The sequence below is a fragment of the Leucopleurus acutus genome (assembly GCF_964270905.1).
Source record: "Leucopleurus acutus genome assembly, chromosome: 16".
NCBI classification, from domain to species: Eukaryota; Metazoa; Chordata; class Mammalia; order Artiodactyla; family Delphinidae; genus Leucopleurus; species Leucopleurus acutus.
The window spans coordinates 77,075,677-77,095,254 of NC_139158.1; the positions used below are offsets into that span (position 1 = coordinate 77,075,677).

A 19,578-nucleotide genomic window follows, 5' to 3' on the forward strand; every position below is an offset into this window, starting at 1 on the left:
AGAAGATGGTGAATTTTCTCTCACTAGCACGACCTCGTGTAAGCCTGGAAGTCCAATGTTAACTTTCCGTATCTGTGTACGTGAGACCAACCATAGATTCCAGTTTTTGGTTTGCAAAACATAGTTACTGCATCCACGGTCAGCACGAGCCCCCGGTTCTCTTAAGCTATCTCGGGATCTGAATTTTTTCCTTGGTGCAAGTGTGATGGAAATTTGGCCTGTGGTTCTTTTAAGTGAATTGGAGTTGGTTTTAAAATAAGTTTGTTTTAAAAATAAAAAATATATGCACATGTTACAAAATCCAAAGGTCCCGGTGACCATGGAATGCTGAGTGAGGCCCTGCCTACCCCGGTTCTCAGGCCCTGCTGCTCTACAGAGGCCGCTGCAGGCCATGCCTGTGTCCCCTGTCGTCCCCACCTGCCACCTCCCCCTTCTGCATTGTGCTTTTTTCACTCACTGTGTCTTAGACAGCTTTCCATATGAGTGCACAGAGAGCTGGCCAATTATTTTTTAGCTGCTAAACAGAATCTCATTGTCTGTCTGAATTATAATTTAGGTAACCGTTCCTCTACTGATGGACATTTAGGTTACATGGATTCTTTAGCTGTTACAAAGTCTGTTGCGGGCTTCCCTGGTGGCGCAGTGGTTAATAATCCACCTGCCAATGCAGGGGACATGGGTTCGAGTCCTGGTCTGGGAAGATCCCACATGCCACGGAGCAACTAAGCCCATGCGCCACAACTACTGAGCCTGCGCTCTAAAGCCCACGTGCCGCAACTACTGAGCCCACGTGCCGCAACTACTGAAGCCCGCACACCTAGAGCCTGTGCTCCTCAACAAGAGAAGTCACCACAATGAGAAGCCCGTGCACCACAACGAAGAGTAGCCCCTGCTCACCACAACTAGAGAAAGCCCACCCACAGCAATGAAGACCCAACACAGCCAAAAATAAATAAAAACCAAAAAAAAAAAAACCCAAAACAAAGTCTGCTGCAATGAGTATCTCTGTACGTACATCATTTTGCATTTGTGCATATATGTCCGGAGGATACATACCTAGTGGGGGAATTACTGGATCCAAGGATACATGCATATAAAATTTTGGTTGCTGTTGCCAAATTAACCTTCTTAAAAGTCAGGGTCAAGGCGAGAGTAGAGTAGAGTAGTCAGCCCTTCTAGACATTCACACCTCAAGGTCGAGGGTCCCTCTGGGGGATGGGAACTCTTATTTGAGCTGCTGTAGGGGCCTGGGAGGAAGGAGTTCCCGTGTCCCCTCTTTGGGAAGTGGATCATCATCTAAAGGGCCAGGTCCTCTCAGTTTGCGATTCCAGCACAAGTCCATTTGGAGAATCCCTTCGTTTGCTCTTTCCAGCCCTTCATTCTTGGCTTGCCCAGCTCCCAGGGTCTTTCTGCCATTGATCCTGCCCTTTCATCCTGCGCACAGAGATGAGGCTGCTTCCTCTAAAGACCTTTACTTTCCCTGTCATCTGAAGGGGCCACCATGAGCGCTTTTGGAGAAGAGGTGACATTACTAATTACATGCCCTGAATGTGGGCAGGCCTCACAGTCCTTGAGCCTGTTTCATTTTCACCCCCGTCGTGTACTCATGGACCCTGGCCCAGCCCGGCTGGAGGAAGCAGGAGCAAGGTCAGGCCATAGCGCCAGGTGTCAGGCAAAGCTACCACCACACCTGCCCCTGAACTGGCTGCATGTGGGTGTCCTCTGGCTGGTGTGGTGATCTGCTTTTTAGAATGCTAAGTAGATGCCAACTTTAAAAAAGTGGGAGTTTTCACATAAAAATCCAAATGTCTGGCTTCTTGAAAAATGTTGCAGCAAAAGCTACAGGTCTTCAGTGGCCTTGTTCCTGGGCTGAGTGGACCTTGTGGTTTCTAGAAGGATTCTCCGGGGGCGGGAGAGAGAGAGGGAGGGGGAGGGGGAGGGAGAGAGAGAGTGTGTGTGTGTGTGTGTCTGTAAACAGCATTATTGTGATATAATTCACATGACATACAATCCACCCATTTAAAATATACAGTTGAATGGCTTTTGGTTTATTCACAGAGTTGCACAACGATCAACCACAATCAATTTTAGAACATTTTCATTACCCCCCAGAGAAACCCTGTCCCCCTGAGCTCTCCCTCCACCAAGAACCCCTAATCTACTTTCTGTCTCTAAAGATTTACCTGTTCTGGACATTTCATAGATGTTTGGGTTTGTGTGGTTGTTTGTCTGTTTTCGTTTTAAATTTATTTTATTTATTTATGTTGGGCTGCGTTGGGTCTTTGTTGCTGCGCGCGGGCTTTCTCTAGTTGCAGCAAGCGGGGGCTACTCTTCGTTGTGGCGCGTGGGCTTCTCATCGCAGTGGCTTCTCTTGTTGCGGAGCATGGGCTCTAGGTGCGCGGGCTTCAGTAGTTGTGGCTCGCAGGCTCAGTAGTTGTGGCTCACGGGCTCTAGAGTGCAGGCTCAGTAGTTGTGGCACAAGGGCTTAGTTGCTCCATGGCATATGGGATCTTCCAGGACCAGAGCTCTAATCCATGTCCCCTGCATTGGCAGGCGGATTCCCAACCACTGCACCACCAGGGAAGCCCGATGTTTGCGTTTTAAAGACACCAATCGGTCAGAGGTTTGAAGGCTCTGTTCAGTCTACAGTCAGGTTTGTTTGGCCGTCAGAGTGTTTTTTAATTTTTTAGGTTAGCTTTGAACATTTTCGAATTGGAAGAGCTTTCATAAATATCTAGATCACCCTTTTGTCTTTTTTTTTTAAGTGTTCTATTTTTTAAAAATATTTATTTATTTATTTATTTTGGCTGCGCCAGGTCTTAGATGCGGCACGCGGGATCTTTTAGTTGCGGCGTGCATGTGGGATCTGGTTCCCTGACCAGGAATCGAACCCATGCCCCCTGCAGTGGAAGCGCAGAGTCCTAACCACTGGACCGCCAGGGAAGTTCCCAGCTGTCCTCTTTAGACGGGGCCTCCCATTTGCCACAGTCCCCACCCCTCCCTCTTGTCTCCCTGCATGGTGTCAGCTGCCATTTATTTATTTATGGCTGCATTAGGTCTTAGTTACTGCACGCGGGCTTTCTCTAGTTTCGTCGAGCGGGGGCTACTCTTCGTTGCGGTGTGCGGGCTTCTCCTCTTGCGAGCACCTCCTCTTGCGAGCACAGGCTCTAGGTGCGCAGGCTTCATTAGTTGTGGCATGCGAGCTCAGTAGTTGTGGCTTTTTGGCTCTAGAGCACAGCCTCAGTAGTTGTGGAGCACAAGCTTAGTTGCTCCGTGGCATGTGGGATCTTCCTGGACCAGGGCTTGAACCCGTGTCCCCTGCATTGGCAGGTGGATTCTTAACCACGGTGCCACCAGGGAAGCCCCAGCTGCCATTTATTATCCTGCTGGTGCTGCTGTGTTTCTCGGAGGAAAGTAAAACGTCTCTGTCAAAAGTGGGAAACTGAGATAAGCAATGTGAAGAAAACATTCTTAAGCGTGGCCCCCTTCCCTAGTATTCATTTCCTGCCTGGCTTCTGTGTCTTTTTGAGTTTGGAGACCCTGGTGGGGTCACAGCCGTCTCCTGCATGGGTGGAGCTTCTCACCAAGAGTAACCTAGAGAAAGAACTTACTTGACCCTCCTCAGCTTCCATCTCCAAACACAGAGAGTCGGAGGATTCCCACCCCCCTTCACTTTCAAGTGGGGAAACCGAGGCACAGAGATGGTCAGAGGTATAGTTAAGACCACACAGCATGAATGCAAATGGGGACTAAGACGCCATCGCGGCTGCTGTTCTCAGGCTGTAGCTCTTCCAGGAGAGCACTTTTCTTCTTCCTTCCCGTGGCCCTTTTCTTTTCTCCTTCCTCCCTCCTTCCTTTCTTGCAACAAATATTCATTGAGCACTGTATTGGTTACCAATTGCCAGGTAACAAACCACTCCCAACCTTAGTGTTTAAAAACGACCCCCATTTTATAGTGCCTGATTTTGTAGGTTGGTGGAGCTCCTCTGTGCCATTCTGCTCCCGTGGTGTCGGCTGGGCTGCCTCATGAGGCTGCGTTCAGCTGGAGGGTTGGTGACAGTGGAAGGTCCAACATGGCCTCACTCATGTGTTGGGCAGTTGGTGCTCCAGCCGGGGCACCTCAGTTTTCCTGCACGACCTCTCATTCTCCAGGATCTTTTCTGCCCTGTGGCCTTTCCAGCAAACTTGCCTGCTGTTGTCTTCCAAGAGGGTGAATCAGAAGCTGCAAGGTCTCTAGACTCGGAAGTCACAGAGCGTTGCTTCCACCACATTTTACTGGTCAAAGCAAGTCACAGACTAGATTCGGGTGGAAAGGAAGTATGAGATGAGCTTTACCAGTGAAGGGAACAGCAGGTGCAAAGGCCCTGGGGTGAGGACGTGGTTGGTGTGGTTGCTGGGGAGGCCTCCAGTAGGCATTTACTGATTGAGATGGAAGATGGGGGAGGACTTTTTTTTTTAATTAACATAATTTAATTAACATAATCCATATAACATAAAATTTACCATTTTAAAGTATAAAGTTAAGTGGTTTTTAGTATGTTCTTGATGTTGTTCAGACATCACCACAACCTAATTCCAGAACATTTCCATCACCCAAAAAAGAAATCCCATAACCATCAGCGGTTATTCCCTACTCCCCCTCCCCCCATTCCATGGGGGAGACAACTACCGAGACACTTTCTGTCTCTGTGGATTTGCCTCTTCTGGACATTTCACATAAAAGGAATCATGTACTTTGTGGCTTCTTTCACTTAGCGTATATTTTCAAGGATTATCCGTGGTGTAGCACGTATTAGGACTTCATTCTTTTTTATGGCCAAATAATGTTCCATCACATGTACATGTCATATGTTGTTTGTCCATTCATCCGTTGATGGACATTGAGTTATTTCTACTTTTTTGGCTATTATGAATAATGTACAAGTTTTTTTGTACGAACCTCTGTTTTCAGTTCTTTTGGATACATTGCTGGGTCATGGGGTAACTATGTTTAACCTTTTGAGATTGGTTTCCAAACCAGGCTGGTTTCCAAAGCAGCCGCGCAAGTTCACATTCCCACCCGCAGTGGATGAGGGTTCCAGTTGCTCCACGTCATCACCAGCTTTTGTCACTTGCCGTTTTTGTGATCGTAGCCATTCTAGTGGCTGTGACGTGGTACGGTGGAAGATTTTGAGCTGAGGAGGGCTTTGGTTTTAACAGAGTCTCTGAGGAGTAGATCGAAGGGGAGCAAAAGAGGAAGCAGGGGACCAGTGAGTAACAGGCTACTGCAGTGGCCCCGGCGAGGGAAGGCAGTGCCTTGCGCCAGAGTGGTGGAGAGAAGTGGTTGGATCTGGGACATATTCTGAAGGCAGAACTGAGAGGGTTTGCATAAAGGTTGGATGGGGTTGGGGGTGGGAAGGAAAGACGAGTCCAGGATCCTCCCATGTGTTTGGCCTGAGTACCTGGAAGATGAAGTTTCCCTTTGTGGAGATGGAGAAGACCACGGATGGTGGAGGATCATTTTGTGTTTCCTTGTGCCAGTAGCTGGTAGGCAAAGCCAGCCCCTTTTTGGCTTTTGACACGCCCAGCTGGGAAGCTGGGATTGGCACTTTGAGCAGATGTGGAAGACGGCGGTGGATACCATGATTCACGCGTGTTAAAAAGATGCCTGCCGTCCCCACTGACCACGCCCTGAATGTCACTTAAAGCGAGCCATTTGCTTCCCTTCCCTCGGAGTGGGACAATTTCTGCCCGAGGGTTGCAAAGGATGGGGAGGGCATTCATTTTGCTTATGGGCTGGTTAAAAAGCATGTGGGCTGCAGCCTGCAGGACTCTTCTGAGGCCACTTAGGGAATTACCGTGAGAGAATATTGTCCCGTGAATGACCTGTGGGCACGGTGGGGTAGCTAATCCTTCCTGCTGGTTGGGAATGCCTTGGGACTTGTCCTTCCCTTAACTGACCAAGCAGTCAGCAAATGCTCTCTTCGCTCCCTCCCTGCTGCTTTGGGCCACCGCCCTAGGCACCAGGAGGAGGGGGTGGTGGGGAGACCATAGTTGACAGGCAGCAGTAAAGCGGGCACACTTTCCCCCTCCCCAGAGAGTGCCTTGGTGGTGACAAACTTCTGAAGTCAGAGAGTTGAAATTTTTGCTTCAGCGTCTATTAGCTGTGTGACTTTGAACAAGTGACTTAAACTCTCTGATCCTCTGTTTCTCGATCCATAGAAAGGGGGAAATTATGGCACCTACAGTATAGAGTTCTCCTGAGAAGCAAATGAGATAATCCACATACGGTGATTAGCCCTTGTTTCTATTATCTAGTGAGAGAGATCCACAGAGCAACCATTTATATGTGCCTACTGGTGCCTGCGCCCCGTTAAATGGCTTAGCCATGTCTGTTATGTGAGGTTAGCCTAAAATCCTGCCAAATGGATGCGGCACTTCCTGTCACAGGTAAGCCAGCCCAGATGCTCAAGTTAAGCCCCCGGGCTAAGGTCATACAGCTGGCAAAAGAGAAAGATGGGGTCCGAACTCAGGACTGACTTACTTCCTTTGTGAACACGCTAGGAGAGGTCGAGAGGCTCTTCCTATGAGCAAAGAGCTGCAGTGTGTCTTGGGAAGGAGGCCGACCAGCCAGCTGGGGCGTGGTCCTTCATGTCCCTCTGGCAGGTTTACTCTTCCCAGGCATCTTTGGACTGGGGCGTAGATTGTCTGCCCTGTGCTCCCTCATGCATCTGTGCCCCCTCCCGTCTCTCTCGCTTTCCTCTGCATCAGAAGGAACCACCAACCTTCCCCCTGCCACCTCAGTGGCCTCTCAGCTCCTTCTTTCTCCCTTAGTGCATTAGGACACTTTTTTTTTTTTTTACCATGCTTTTACTTTTTAGGGGGTGGGAGGGGGACTTCCTGTCCTCCCTCCACTGCAGTCCCCTTCCCCTGTCAAGCCTCCCCCAGTCAGGCACAGAAATAGTCCCAGCTGTGAGATGAAGGTTGCAGAGTTTAAAATTGCAGCTCGGTACTATTTATACTCCAGCCGGAAAGATGTTTTTTTGTGCAACCGTTTATTTGGTTGTGGTATTGACAGCCCAGGCGGCAGGCGGCTCCTGCACTGTATAAACATTTCTCTGGGGACAAGTGGCCAGTAAGGGCAGCCTTCAGGTGAGGGGGGCAGGTGCCAGGCCTGCCCAGAAATGTCTGGGAACACCTCCCTGGAGCAGAACAATTCGGCCTGGTAAGCCAGAGAAAGCGGTTCACGTTCCAGCTGAACTTCCTTCCTAGATGCTGGTAATTAGAAAAAAAAATAACAGGTATTTTATAAATCATGAAAATAGTACATGCTCGAGGGGAAAAAGGGTTCAGACTAATTTTTACACAAGTGAGTAAAGCAGGGAGACCCTTCATGTTCTATTTTGGTTGGCCCATGGAGCGTTAAAATTTTTTTTTTGAATTTGTGCCACTACTTAAAAATTGGGACATTTCCCATAAAGTTAGAATTTCTGGCTTCTCTTGAAAATGGAAGGTTCTGGCAATGCTGGCCTTGTGTTTGCTGATGGCTGCTAGTGGCTGGCTGCTCCAGAAGTAGGCAGAGTGATTCTCAGATCACCCCAAGCCCCGGTGGCCCGCTTTGTGTTCATCTACCTTACCGCCTGGCCTTGATAACTTTTGAGGTTTGGACCTTTCACGTAACATAAAACATTCAGGGCTCCTGTGTCAGACCTCATTCCCCAGTTCCTACTCCCCAGGGCTAAGTAAGCACTATCGATAGGGTTTCCAGATAAACTACGGGACCCCCAGTCACATATGAATTTCAGATAAACAACAAATACTTTTTTAGTGTAAGTATATCCCCTAACTATTACAGTTTGGCAGTATCATCCCAGGCCTTTCTCTGTTGAAGCAGACACGTTTCACAAGGGTGGTTTTATATTCTCTATCTCCTGCAGTTGACTTTGCTCCCTGTGGTCTGTCTGGAGAGGCATTTTTCAGTGTTGATAAGAGCAGGCTTTGAGGCTGGGGACTCAAACCTACAGGAGAGTCTGGGCCCCAGTGCTTGTTAGCTCTGTGACCTTGAGCAGGTTCCCTTACTTCTCTGAGCCTCAGTTTCCTCATCTAAACAATGGGGGTGATGAGGGTTGCTTTGTTATCTCCTGTATTTATTTATCTCGTCTCTTTTGAGAGACGCGTCGAGTGGATGGTCCACGGTGGCTTGAACCAGAGAGGTTAAACAGACGTGCCCACGGTTATCAAGACTGACTGTGGGCACATCCCGATTTCAAATGAGGCTACGAGAGGTTCTGAAAAGGCAAAGTAGGTCTGGAGGGAACTGGGCAGATAATCCTAAGATTTAGTTTGCTTTAAAAAAGAAGCAAGACAATGAAGGGCGTTTGTCTCCCTGGAAACCACTTGCTAATCTCCAGGATCTTGTCTCTCTTCAGGCAGCGGAGGTGGAGGAGACCGTCGAGGGCTTGCTCCTCAGGCTGGAAGAGTTTTGCAGCCTGGCTGACATGGTGAGTGCCCGCCTGGGAGCCGCGGGTGCAGGCCCAGCCCAGACTTCAGGGCCTTCCTGGGCTTCCCTGGGGAGCCACCTCGGTGGCGTGGCGGCTTAGCCAGCGGGAGGCGTGGGCAGCGGCGTGGGGGCAGCTCACACCCTCTCCCTCTGTCCACACGAGGTTCCCTGAGGCGGCCATCTTGATAACGCCCTTCCCCGGAGATGCCTTCATTCCACCGAGGAGGCGGGAGTGGGCCACCAGGTGGCACTCTCGGGCCCGATGCGGGGAGCCGGTCGGCGGGGACGCTAAGACTATATTTAACTTTCCTTGCTCTGCACAGTTAGCCAGGCAGACGTGGAGACAGCCAGGAAATGGCTTCAGGCCTGGGAGGCCTAGGAGGAGCCTCCTGGCCGGGCTCTGGCCCTGGCGGGCTGCGGCATCGAGCGCCCTCCTCAGCCCTTTGGTCCCTCCACTGTTGCCTCCCACCCTGCTTGGTGGGAGCGGCTCCTCCTGGCGGGGTGGGGAGGACCGTGGAAGATGGTGCCCTAGGCCAGGAAGGCAAAGTCCCACTCTCCTTGTGTCTCCAGGATTGTTGCCGGACAGCTGTGGGGCCCTGAGGAGCGCTGATAGAATGTTCTGGAAGTTCCCAAGGTTATTAAAGGCACACCAGCAGCCAGGGTTCGTGGCTTCGGCCTGGAGGCCCAAAGGGTGGAGCTCCATTTGGGGACCAGGCCTGCCTCTCCCCCGGAGCACAGGAAGCCCAGCTGGGCCCAGCCGTGCAGATGTGTACCAAGTGTCTGGAGAGACGCTGGTGAGAGCCCCAGGGAGTAGCGTTTGTTGAACATCTACTTTGTGCCACACTCCGTACAGAGCGTGCTCCCTGTATCCTCCCATTCCACCTCAGAGCAACCTGCCACGATGGGTACGACTTTATCCCCATACGTTCAACAGACATCTGAGTGCCTGCCTGTGCCAGCCCCTGGGGACACTGCAGTGAACAAGACACAGACATTCCCACAAGGACCTATCTGTGTTTTTCTCTTGAGTGCCAATTTTTTAGTTCAGATGTGGGTCCAAGTGGGAGCTGGGTAATGAGACTGACTTTGAACGCCCTGAATGGTCCTTTCTTCATCACTGAACATTGGGCACCTTCTCTGACTGGTCCCTTGGTGAGCCTGAGGATGCAAAGAGAGACAGATCTGTCTCCATCCACCCTCCCCTCCCCTCCGCATCCATCCACCCTCCCCTCCCATCCGCAACAGCCCCCGATCCCCCAAACCCGATCTGTGTCCCAGCCGCTGTCCTCCAGGGTTGAAGCACTGGCCTGGAGGTGTATTCCAGGTGCAAAGCGAGGCTGCAGAGGTTTTGAAAAGGAAAAGAGGTTCTAGAAGGAACTGGGCACATAATCCCAAGACTCAGTTTGCTTTTTTTAAAAAAAACGAAGAGGTGTTAAATTCTGCCTGGGAAATCAGGAAGTCTTTGCAGAACAGGTGGTGATTAATTTGGGGTTTGAAAGAGGAACAGGAAGAATTCAATTGCTGGGGGTGCGGGCATTCAGGCAGAGGGACCGGCCTTTGGGGGTGGCATGCTGGGCACACAGGGACAGTGTGGGCCCACACAGTGGGGCATTGGGAAGATGGTGGGGACGGGCGATCCTGGGACAGTTTTGTTCTCAAATCCCAGTGCATCCTCCTCCCATGAAGGGAGATCCACCAACCACCCTCAAAGAGAGCTTTGGGCAGAAGTCAGCTTGGATAGACAGGGAGGGGCCAGGCCTTACTTGCCTTAAAAACTTCAAGGCTTCCTGTGCTGGGAAGTCTGCGGAGGCGCAAGATTGTATGCAGTGTCGAGAAGATCCTCTCCAAACTCAAAGCCTAGAGATGCATTTATGCAAAGATTTTAAATACAGAGGTCACAAGATGACCCATGGGCCCAATCCTGTCTGCAGACATGTTGGATGTCTCTGGGAAAAAAAAGAAGAAGGAATGAGCTGCTGACATTTATAGAATGTCATGCAAAAAAATATGGATTCCCGGCTTCTCTTGGAAAAGCAAAGATCTGTCCTTCCCGCCACCCCCTGCCCCATGCGTGCTTGTTCTCACCTGGCAAGCATCAGCCAGAGCTGGACAGTGGCCACCCTTGTGGAGAGCACACGTGCTCTCCTGCTTGTCACCGTCCCCACTGCTCCCCATGGGAGCCTCCTTGACTCCCCGGCCACCTGCCAGGTGCATCCGTCCTGTGCTGTGTGCGTGTGTTTTATGGGAGAGAACATTTCTCTGTACTTCGGGCCCTACTGAAAGCAGGCAGATATCCACCAGACCGAGAGAGCCCCATGTTTTTAAGAAATGGAAGAGATTGCACTTCCTGGGAAGTGAAGACTATTTCAGTGTGTTTATATGCAAATGAGCATGTCTACATTAATAATAGAATGCGCCTTGTACGATGCTTTTGTGGCCCGTGGAGGTGTTTTGTGTTTGCAGTCCCTACAGTGAGGCTCTGTGCTGATGCCGTTTCGATTATAGAAACCCTCTTGGCCCCAACAGCTGGTGCTTAGCTTACCTAGTGTGTCTGTGCCCAGGTGTCCTGGGCTCCATGGTACAGAGAGAGAGCTGTCCATCTATCAGCCCTGGCTTGGGACCTCCTTTTCTCTTTTGATCCAAGCCAGGGATGAGTGGGGACCTCTGGGAGGCAGGTGATGTCACACCATGGACCACTGTCCCCAGGGCCCTGCTTTGGCCTTTGGAAACACTGATCAAGTTAGAGGTCCCAGAACGGCCGGGCTCCCTGGTGCACAGTCCAGAGAGAAATGGTTTCCTTCTGATAAAACCAGGCTGTTAGGAGTGAGAGTCCACCTTCCTGTCTGATGTATTAAGTCCTCTGCCAGTCTGTCCCGGATCACTCTAAGTGACCAGCATTCACACCATGTGCTCGTGACCTGTTCTAACCTTAGACATAACGCCTCTTGCCATCACTTCAAGCTCTGACTCTTCCCAGTGGGGCCTTGGGCACAGCATGTCACCTGTCTGTACCTTTATTTTCTCCTCTGTAAAATGGAGGTGGTGGCTTTGATTATCTACTGCAGCATCAAACTACCCCAACACTTAGTGGGGTGAAACAACCACCAGTTTATTATGTGGGCCGGGACAGGGCACAGAGTACAGCTCATCCGAGCTCCGTGGCACCTACTGGGCTGGGGACATCCAGGGTGGCTGCTTCCCTCACTTGTCTGATGTCTGGGCTGGGAGGGCTGGCTGGCTGGGGACCAGTTGGCATCACTCTCCTCCATGCGACCTCTCCTCGTGGCCGTCTGGCCTCCCAGAGCCAGCGCTCCAACAGATGGGAAGTAGAAGCCTCTGGAGACTTAGGTATGGCAATTAGCACAGTGTCACTTCTGTCGTATCTTATTGGTCAAAGCAGCCACATAGCCCACCCGGATCCAAGGGGAAAGGACATAGACCCCTCTGCTTCATGGAAGGAAAGTACAGAACTTGTGGCCATCAGTCATCCACTGCAAATGGTACCCATCTCCAAAGAGTGATCGCGAGGAATAGACAAGGCAGGGATGTGCCCTTTACATCCAGCAGAACGGCCAAAATGAAAACGACAGACATTAGCAAGTGTGGACGAGGATGCGGGACAGCTGAAACTCTCCTTCACTGGCTGGTGGAAACGCACAAAGGGACAGCCGTGTGGAGCAGACACTCGCACACAAATGTTCATAGCGGCTCTGTTCATCATGCCCCAAACTGCAGGCAGCCCCGGTGTCTGTCGGCAGTGGAAATGGGTAAATAAACTGTTGTTTATTCATACACTGGAACGCACAGCAGTAGAAAAGGACGACCTGCCGTACACAGCAACGTGGGTGATTCTCACGAATGTGCTGTTGAGGGACAGAAGCCAGACACACGAGTGCTTCCTGTGTGAGGCTCCACCATATGAAGTTCACACCCAGGCAAAACCAGTCCATGGGACGGAAGTCAGGTAGAGGTTAGCCTTGGGAGGGTGGTCGTGACGGGGAGGACGCCAGAAGGAGCTTTATGGGGTGAGGGGATGTTCCATGCATTGGTCTGGGTGGTGGTTCCACAGATGTAAACACGCATACCGATTCATCGAGCTGTCCGCTAAGGCCTGGGCTCTTCACCGTATGTCATTTACACTCAATCAAAAGTAATTGCTTAGCATGGTGCCTGCTGTGTGTTAAGTGACCCATAAATAGTAGCTACTGAGGTCATCATCGTCATCAATATTAAAGCACCAGAGGGCCGTGACGCAGATGAGTTTATCCGCAGAGACTGGATTTGTGAGGCCTTTCAGCTCAGTGCCCTTGGGGCTTTGGGCAGCTTGTCTGGGCCCTCGGAAACCCTAGTAGCCTTGGGCCCACCTTCTGGTAGGGAGCGGACTCTCCCATCTCTCACATAAATGGAGAACATTTCCTGTTGGCCTCTGCCCAGCAGTTGCATTTGGCGTTGGTGTGCGTCCTTAGGTCAAGTGCACCTGGCTCTTCCTCCTGGGCCTTGCATCACCCTGGAGAGCCATGTTTGCTCTGTGATAACCCCCTGCATCCACTACCCAGGCTTCTGGGCTCCGGAGGCCAGCTCCGGGGAGCTGGGAGGACAGGCTGGGGAAGGGTCCGCCAGGCCCCCTGGCCCATAGACCTGGCAGGAGTTTCATCCCATTAGAGGCTCAAAAAGCACTGCTTCTTCCCTGACATCTTTGTTCTTCTGAGAAGTATGCGTAAGCGTGAACGCGCATGCCTGTGATGTGATGACGTGAGGTGGGTTGGGTGTGAGAAGAGAAATGTGTCCCTTTCCTTCCACTCCCCTGTAAGATGAACAGGGCATGGGGTGGCCACGGACGCCGTGCTGGGGAGACTGTAGGTAGTGGTGGAGACTCTGGTGAACCAAAGCGGGCTGTTGTCACCCAGCGCCCGCTGATTGTTGCCAGGTGGAACATGTGGCATGTCAGTGTGGCCGGGTCTTCTGATTTCTCACAAGAAGCCAGAGATCTGGGTTTCTAAGGGAAATATCCTTAATTTTAGATCTTGGCACCTCGCTTGGTGGTACTTTCAGTTTTTCAGGCTGGCTCTGCGTGAGCCTGATAGAACACGTCTGCAGACCTCTGGTGTTAGGAGGTGGCCTCAGACCCACCTGGATTAGCATCCTGCATCTCCCACTTTGTAGGTTTGCAACCTTGCCCAGCTCATTTAGTTTTTCTCAGTTTCATCACCTATAAATCAAGGTTGAAGAGAAAGCAATTCCTGTACCACAGGGTCTGTTCCCAGCACGTGATGAACGCTCCTGGGTGTTGGTACCCTGCCCCCCGCCCCAGCCCATGTTAAATACTCTGGTTTTTGTCTCTCGGTTCCCAGCTCTTGGGGGAGCCAAGAGGAAGGTTTGGGGGTGTTTCAGACTCCAAGGACTACCCTCTACTTTCCCCCCAAGGACCTGCAGGCTGCCTTCTGGGCAGGCGTAGAGAGTTCGCTCTGCCCTGAGTCTCAGCCAGTGGAGGAGCCTCTGCAGAGAGGGGCCTTCCTGCTCGGCCCGCAGACCCTCTGGCCCTCCAGTTCCTGAGGGTCTGAGGGGAGGCGGGCAGAGTTCCAGAATCTCATCTCCGCCGCGTTCCCTTCACCCCCCGTAGGTTGCTGAGACCAGTCCCTCCTGATTCTCACTTGTTCTCCGCTGCTTGTTTCTTTAGAAATTAACAGAAAGGAGATCTGCCTTTGATTCCCTGTGCTCTGACCTTGTCATGAGTTTCTGTTCTTCATCGCATCATGGCAGTTTCTCCCGAGTTTAGCCTTGTTGAGGGATGGGCTTCTCTCTAGAAATTTGGCCTGGGGGAAACAAGGGAGGATATCGAGCCCTTTTCCCTATCCCAGCTAACAACTGCAGGCGCCTGCAGGAGCCAGGCAGGATATGGAGGGAGTCAGGGGCTTGGGGCGAGGCGCTAGGGATGGGGGGCCACTGCAGAAACTGGGAGCGCGCGTGCCATTGGGAGGGAGCAGTTGCTACTCAGCCTGGCCTGCGGTGCCTGGGGAAACGTGGGCCCAGTGTCGCCAAAGCTGCTGACTTTTAAGAGAAGTTATAAATCCGCACTTAATCTGTTGAATATTTTAAAGCCATATCTATGTCTTTTATTTTGGAATAGTTTTAGATTTACAGAAAAATTGCAAAGAGTTCCCACACACCCCTCATCTAGTTTCCCCCACTGTTAACCTCACCTTGGTACCTTTGTCAAAACCAAGGAACCAACACAGATCCTTGGCTACTCACTGAACGCCACACTTGGTTGTGATTCCCCAGCTTCCCGTTAATGTCCTCCTTCTGTTCCAGGATCCATCAAAGACACCACATTGCCTTAAATTGTCAGGTCTCCTTAGGCCCCTTTAGTCCGTGACAGTTTCATTCTTCCCTGACTTTCCATGACTTTGGCAGTTGTGAGGGGTATTTGGTATTTTGTAGAAGGCCCCTCAGTTTGGGTTTGTCTGATGTTTTCTTGTGCTTAGACGGCGTTGTGAGTTTCTGGAGAGAATCCCCAGAGCTGAGGCGCCTTCTCATCACATCACATCAGGGGCACGTGACACCCACACGGCATCACTGGGCTGGTGGCCTGGCTCCGCGGTAGCATCACCACATCCCCCTTTCCGTGACCCGTTCAGTGCCTTGTTCCTGTCACATTCGTGTGTATTTATCTTATAGTTGGGGATATCGTCCAATGTTACATTATTTTGTTGCTCAAATTGTCCCAGTTTGGGCCATGTGGCTCTTTCAGGTTGGCTTTTGTGTTCCTTTGACCTGCCCCATCCTTCTTTTCTTTTCTTTTTTTTTTTTTTTTTAACACTTTCTTATTTTCTGGCACTATGAGATGCTCCAGGCTTTTATATGTTCCCTGCCCCAACCCTAGAATCAGCCATTTCTCCTCAGAGCCCCACTTGAGTTTTAAAGTTGGAAATTAAGTCAAATTTAAACGCGAAAACACTTTGTGGGCCAAGTGAGCCACATATGTGGGCCACATGCAGACATGGACGATCTTGTATAATCCCTAAAGCATCCTTTCGAGAGAAGCAGTAGTCTGATCCCCACTCTACAGATGAGGAAACCGAGGCACAGAGAGGTCAGGGCAGAGACTGAGGCCAGACAGCCTGGTGCCAGATGCCACCCTCTTGGGGCTGCTTTTTGGCCCCAAGGGGTCAGGGCATGGGAAAGGAGCGTGCCTCAGGACAGTGGGCTTGGAGCCAGGTGCCCAGGGAGATGGCAGTGCCCTGACCAGAGGAGGGGGACCAGGAAGGAAGGGTTTGGTTTTAGACATGCAGGTGATGGAATGGCTACCCAGGGCAAGGAGGGAAGTGTCATCCTGAATAGTGATGGGAGAGGAATGGCAGGAGAACCAGAGGTCTCATATACTTAGGCAGAAAGAGGAGGGAAAATGGGTATAGTTTTCAAAAACATTTTTAAAATTAAAATTTTTTGCTGAGTTGTCACCTTGTATTAGTTAGCTATTGCCGCATAACAAATTCCCCCCCACCCCGCCATACTTAGTGACTTAAGCAATGCTCTTGATTATCTGCTAGTGTCTGTGGGTCAGGACTCTGGTACAGCCTAGCTGGGTCCTGTAGGTCAGGGTCTCTCACAGGCTGCCATCGAGATGTTGGCCAGGACTGTTGTCATCTCAGGGCTCGACTGCGGCAGGATTGCCTCCAGGCAGAGTCAGTGTTTCTGGGCAGGATCCAGTTCCTCACGATCATTGAACTGAGGCCCTCAGTTCCTCACTGGCCATTGGCCAGAGGCAGGCTTCTCCATCACGGCAACTTGCTTCTTCACAGCTGGCAGGAGAGGGCAAGTGAGAAGGAAGAGGGGGTGGGGGGACGCATGCATGAACCAGGTGGTGGGAGAGGCCGCCAGCAAGATGGAGTGATGGTCTTCTAGTCTCAGGAGGGCCATGTCTCACGTTGGCTGACTCCTTTTCATTAGAAGCCAGTCTCTAGAGCCAGGCAATGGTCTCGGGGAGGGGATCACACAAGAACATGAACACCAGGAGGTGGGGCTTGTTGAGGACCGTGTCAGAAGCTTCCCGCACACGCCATGCCAAACAGTCTGCTAAACGTTCTATCCTCACTGCATTCCAAGGAAGCAAGAACTGTCTTGATTGCTTCCCTGTCCAGACAAGCAAAGGAGGGCTCAGAGAGGTGCAGTGACTTGCCCGAGGTCACACAGCTCATGGTGGGTAGAGCTGAATTCAAACTCCAGTCTGAGTCCTAGTAGCCCACTGGTGTTTCTCTGACCGTCCCCGGACCGCCACTCCAGCACAGCCTTGGAGCTTGGCAGAAAACAGATTGCCCGCCACCCCCACGCAAGCTAGACCAGACTTGGAGGAGCCTTCAAATCAGCATTAACAGGCTTCCCTCCAGGGGATCCACATGCTCCCTAGAATCTGAGAGTGGTATGTATTCTGCCTCTCTGTGTGGTCAGGACATGGTAACATGGAAATGGAATCTCTCTTTCTCATACACACACACACACTTAAGGGTTAGGCTTGGTCCTTTTGGCTCTGCAGGAAAATGGAGGCTTAAGTGTCCGATCTCAGTGATCAAGGGAAAGATGTGGCTTCCCAAAGTTCTCAGTCACTTCTTCTTCCAGAAGAATCTTGGAATTAAATGAGATGCATGATGTGCAGGAAATGCTTAGCACAGTGGCTACGTGTAGGAAACAGCATGATGACGAGACTCGTCATTAACGTTAATGATTATTATTAACTCTTCTCATTGACATTATTAGTTCCAGTGTAACAAAAACTTGATTTACCTCGACTTCAGTTTAGAGAAGAGATTTTGATTCTTTCCATTTGGTCCAGTTCACTGGTTTACAATATAAAGGTATTTAGTTTGGAGCTGGTGGTGTTGGGTGTTTGGTCAGGGGGAACAATTAATTTGCAGTTCAGTAAATAATACCTGGTTGGGTCTGGGTGCCGAGAGGCAGTGAGGTTGGTCCCCACCCGGGACTATGGGTCATTCCTGGGCCTGTCCCTGGGCAGGATGGCATTTGGTGTCTCGGCCATCAGCGAGGTCTCTGAAGAGCCTGGCCACCCCCAGGGCAGCAGGAGGACGCGGGGCTGGGCCAGAGAGCCTGATGAGCTGTCTTGTTCCCTGCAGATCAGGAGCGATACCTCACAGATCTTGGAGGAAAACATCCCCCTCCTTAAGGCCAAGGTGATGGAAATGCGTGGCATCTACGCCAAAGTGGACCAGCTGGAGGTGAGTCCAGGATAATGAGCTTTCTTTGTGAGCTCCACGGACTTGTTCTGGCTCTTTCGTTGTCTCTTCCAAGATGCTGATCTGGCCTTGATCGTGTCAGGCCTTAGACCCAGTGGAGTGGGGTGGTAGCCAAAACGGGGCCTACACAGTATCTCTAAAATATGACAAATATGAACTTATATAAAATACCCATTTAAAAATCAGGGTACTTTATACAAAAATCTGAATTTTCAGCTGCTTTTGGAAATTCAGAAGCTTTCATAACCCTAGACCCACCTTTCTTTAAATACTTTATTCTGTTTATTTTTTAAGGTATAAATACATAAAGTGCACACATAGTCAGTGTACAATTCAGTGAATTTTTACACATATAAACTCCCAGGTGAAGATGACCCAAACTGAGAAATAGAACATCTCCAACCCCTAGGCTATGTTCTGGTAGAGCTGGTGGCAGCCGCCCCTCAGACGAGACATGTGCTCTGCATTTCACCACAATCCACACCATGCCCTATTGCCTCAATGCTGACTTATTTCACCCGCCTTTTACCTGTGTGGGCACCAGGCTAAGGTGCATGGTATCTCATTTCCTCTTGGCTGCACTGCAACGTCAGTATCCTCACCGTCCCATCTGCTAGAGGAGGAACACGAGCTCTGAGAGGGTAAGCCACTTCTCTGGGGTCACACAGCTAATTCTGTGAAGCTGGGACTTCAGCTCACATCCTCTGGAGCCCAAGCTCTTACTCAACCTGGGGCCCTTGGCTTGGGCGCCTGGCTTCTTGCACACTGAAGGACCGGGAGGCTGGAGGAGCCTGCAGTTTAATAGCTGTCACCTAGACCAAGGGGATGTGTGCCCCTCTGAGCTGTGCAGGAAAGGAGCCCGGCAGTGGGCCCTAGAGTTAACAGAGAATTAACATTCTTGTCAGCAGAGAATGAGGCAGGAATATAATTAAAACTTTGCCCTTGGAATAGCTGATTCATTTGAATTTTATTCCACATGTTTGAAAGAGGAAAGAAAATGTGAAGATTTGTAGCCCAGGTTCTTGCCTTGCTTGGGCTGGCCGAACTCTCAAGCCCAATTTTTTCCGTAGTATTCAGTCCGCTAGCATTTATTGAGGACCTACTATGCGCCGCTGCAGGGCTCTCACAATGAGAAAGACAGAGTCCAAGGGTGTGTTCCAGCCAGGAGAAACACAGCAGCGAAGCATGGCCACGGCACTTCCCGGGGCTGCTGTAACCAGTTCCCACAAACACAGTGGCTTAGAACAGCATGGATTTAGCATCTTACAGCTCTTGAGGTCAGAAGTCCAAAATGTGTCAGCAGGAGTCAGCGGGGCTGGTTCCTTCTGGAGGCTCTGGGGGAGAGTTCACGTCCTGGCCTTTTCCAGTGTCTGGAGGCCGCCTGCGTCGCTCAGCTCATGGTGCTGTCCTCCACCTTCAAAGCCCACAGCGTAGCATCTTCCAGGCTCTGTCCTCCTCTGACTCTCCTGCCTCCATCTTATGAGGATGCCTGTGATTACCCGGATAATCCAGGACAGTCTCCCCAGCTCAGGATCCTTATTCACACCTGTCAAGTCCCTTTGGCCACAGGTTCTGGGAATGAGGATGGGATATTCTGGGGGCCCGTGATTCTGCTGACCACATTCACCAAGGGTGACCTAGAGGGAGTCGAGTGCTCTGGAGGGAAGTAGCAAGCAAGGAGCGGAACCTTCTGGCCCCGGAGGGTGAGTGGAAGGAGCTGTGCTGGGTGCGTGAGGGCACAGCTCGGGCAGAGGCTCAGAGGCGGGGGGCATCTGCGCTCTGGGGCAGGAAGGAGACGGGGACACTGGAAGGATCTGGGGAGGGCCAGGCTACAGGGATGAGGGAGGTCAT

General features: G+C 51.1%; 1 protein-coding gene across 2 annotated transcripts in view; it reads left to right on the forward strand.

Moving 5' to 3' along the window:
• The window catches only part of BCAS4 (breast carcinoma amplified sequence 4), a gene marked incomplete at its 5' end in the record, with an annotated part of 59,743 nt that overhangs the window by 7,240 nt on the left and 32,925 nt on the right, over nucleotides 1-19,578 (forward strand). For both annotated transcript variants that reach the window (XM_082856366.1, XM_082856367.1), the window contains 2 exons: nucleotides 8,409-8,480; nucleotides 17,608-17,709. In XM_082856366.1, the coding sequence (XP_082712492.1) occupies nucleotides 8,409-8,480; nucleotides 17,608-17,709 (174 nt within the window). The remainder of the gene's footprint in view (nucleotides 1-8,408; nucleotides 8,481-17,607; nucleotides 17,710-19,578) is intronic.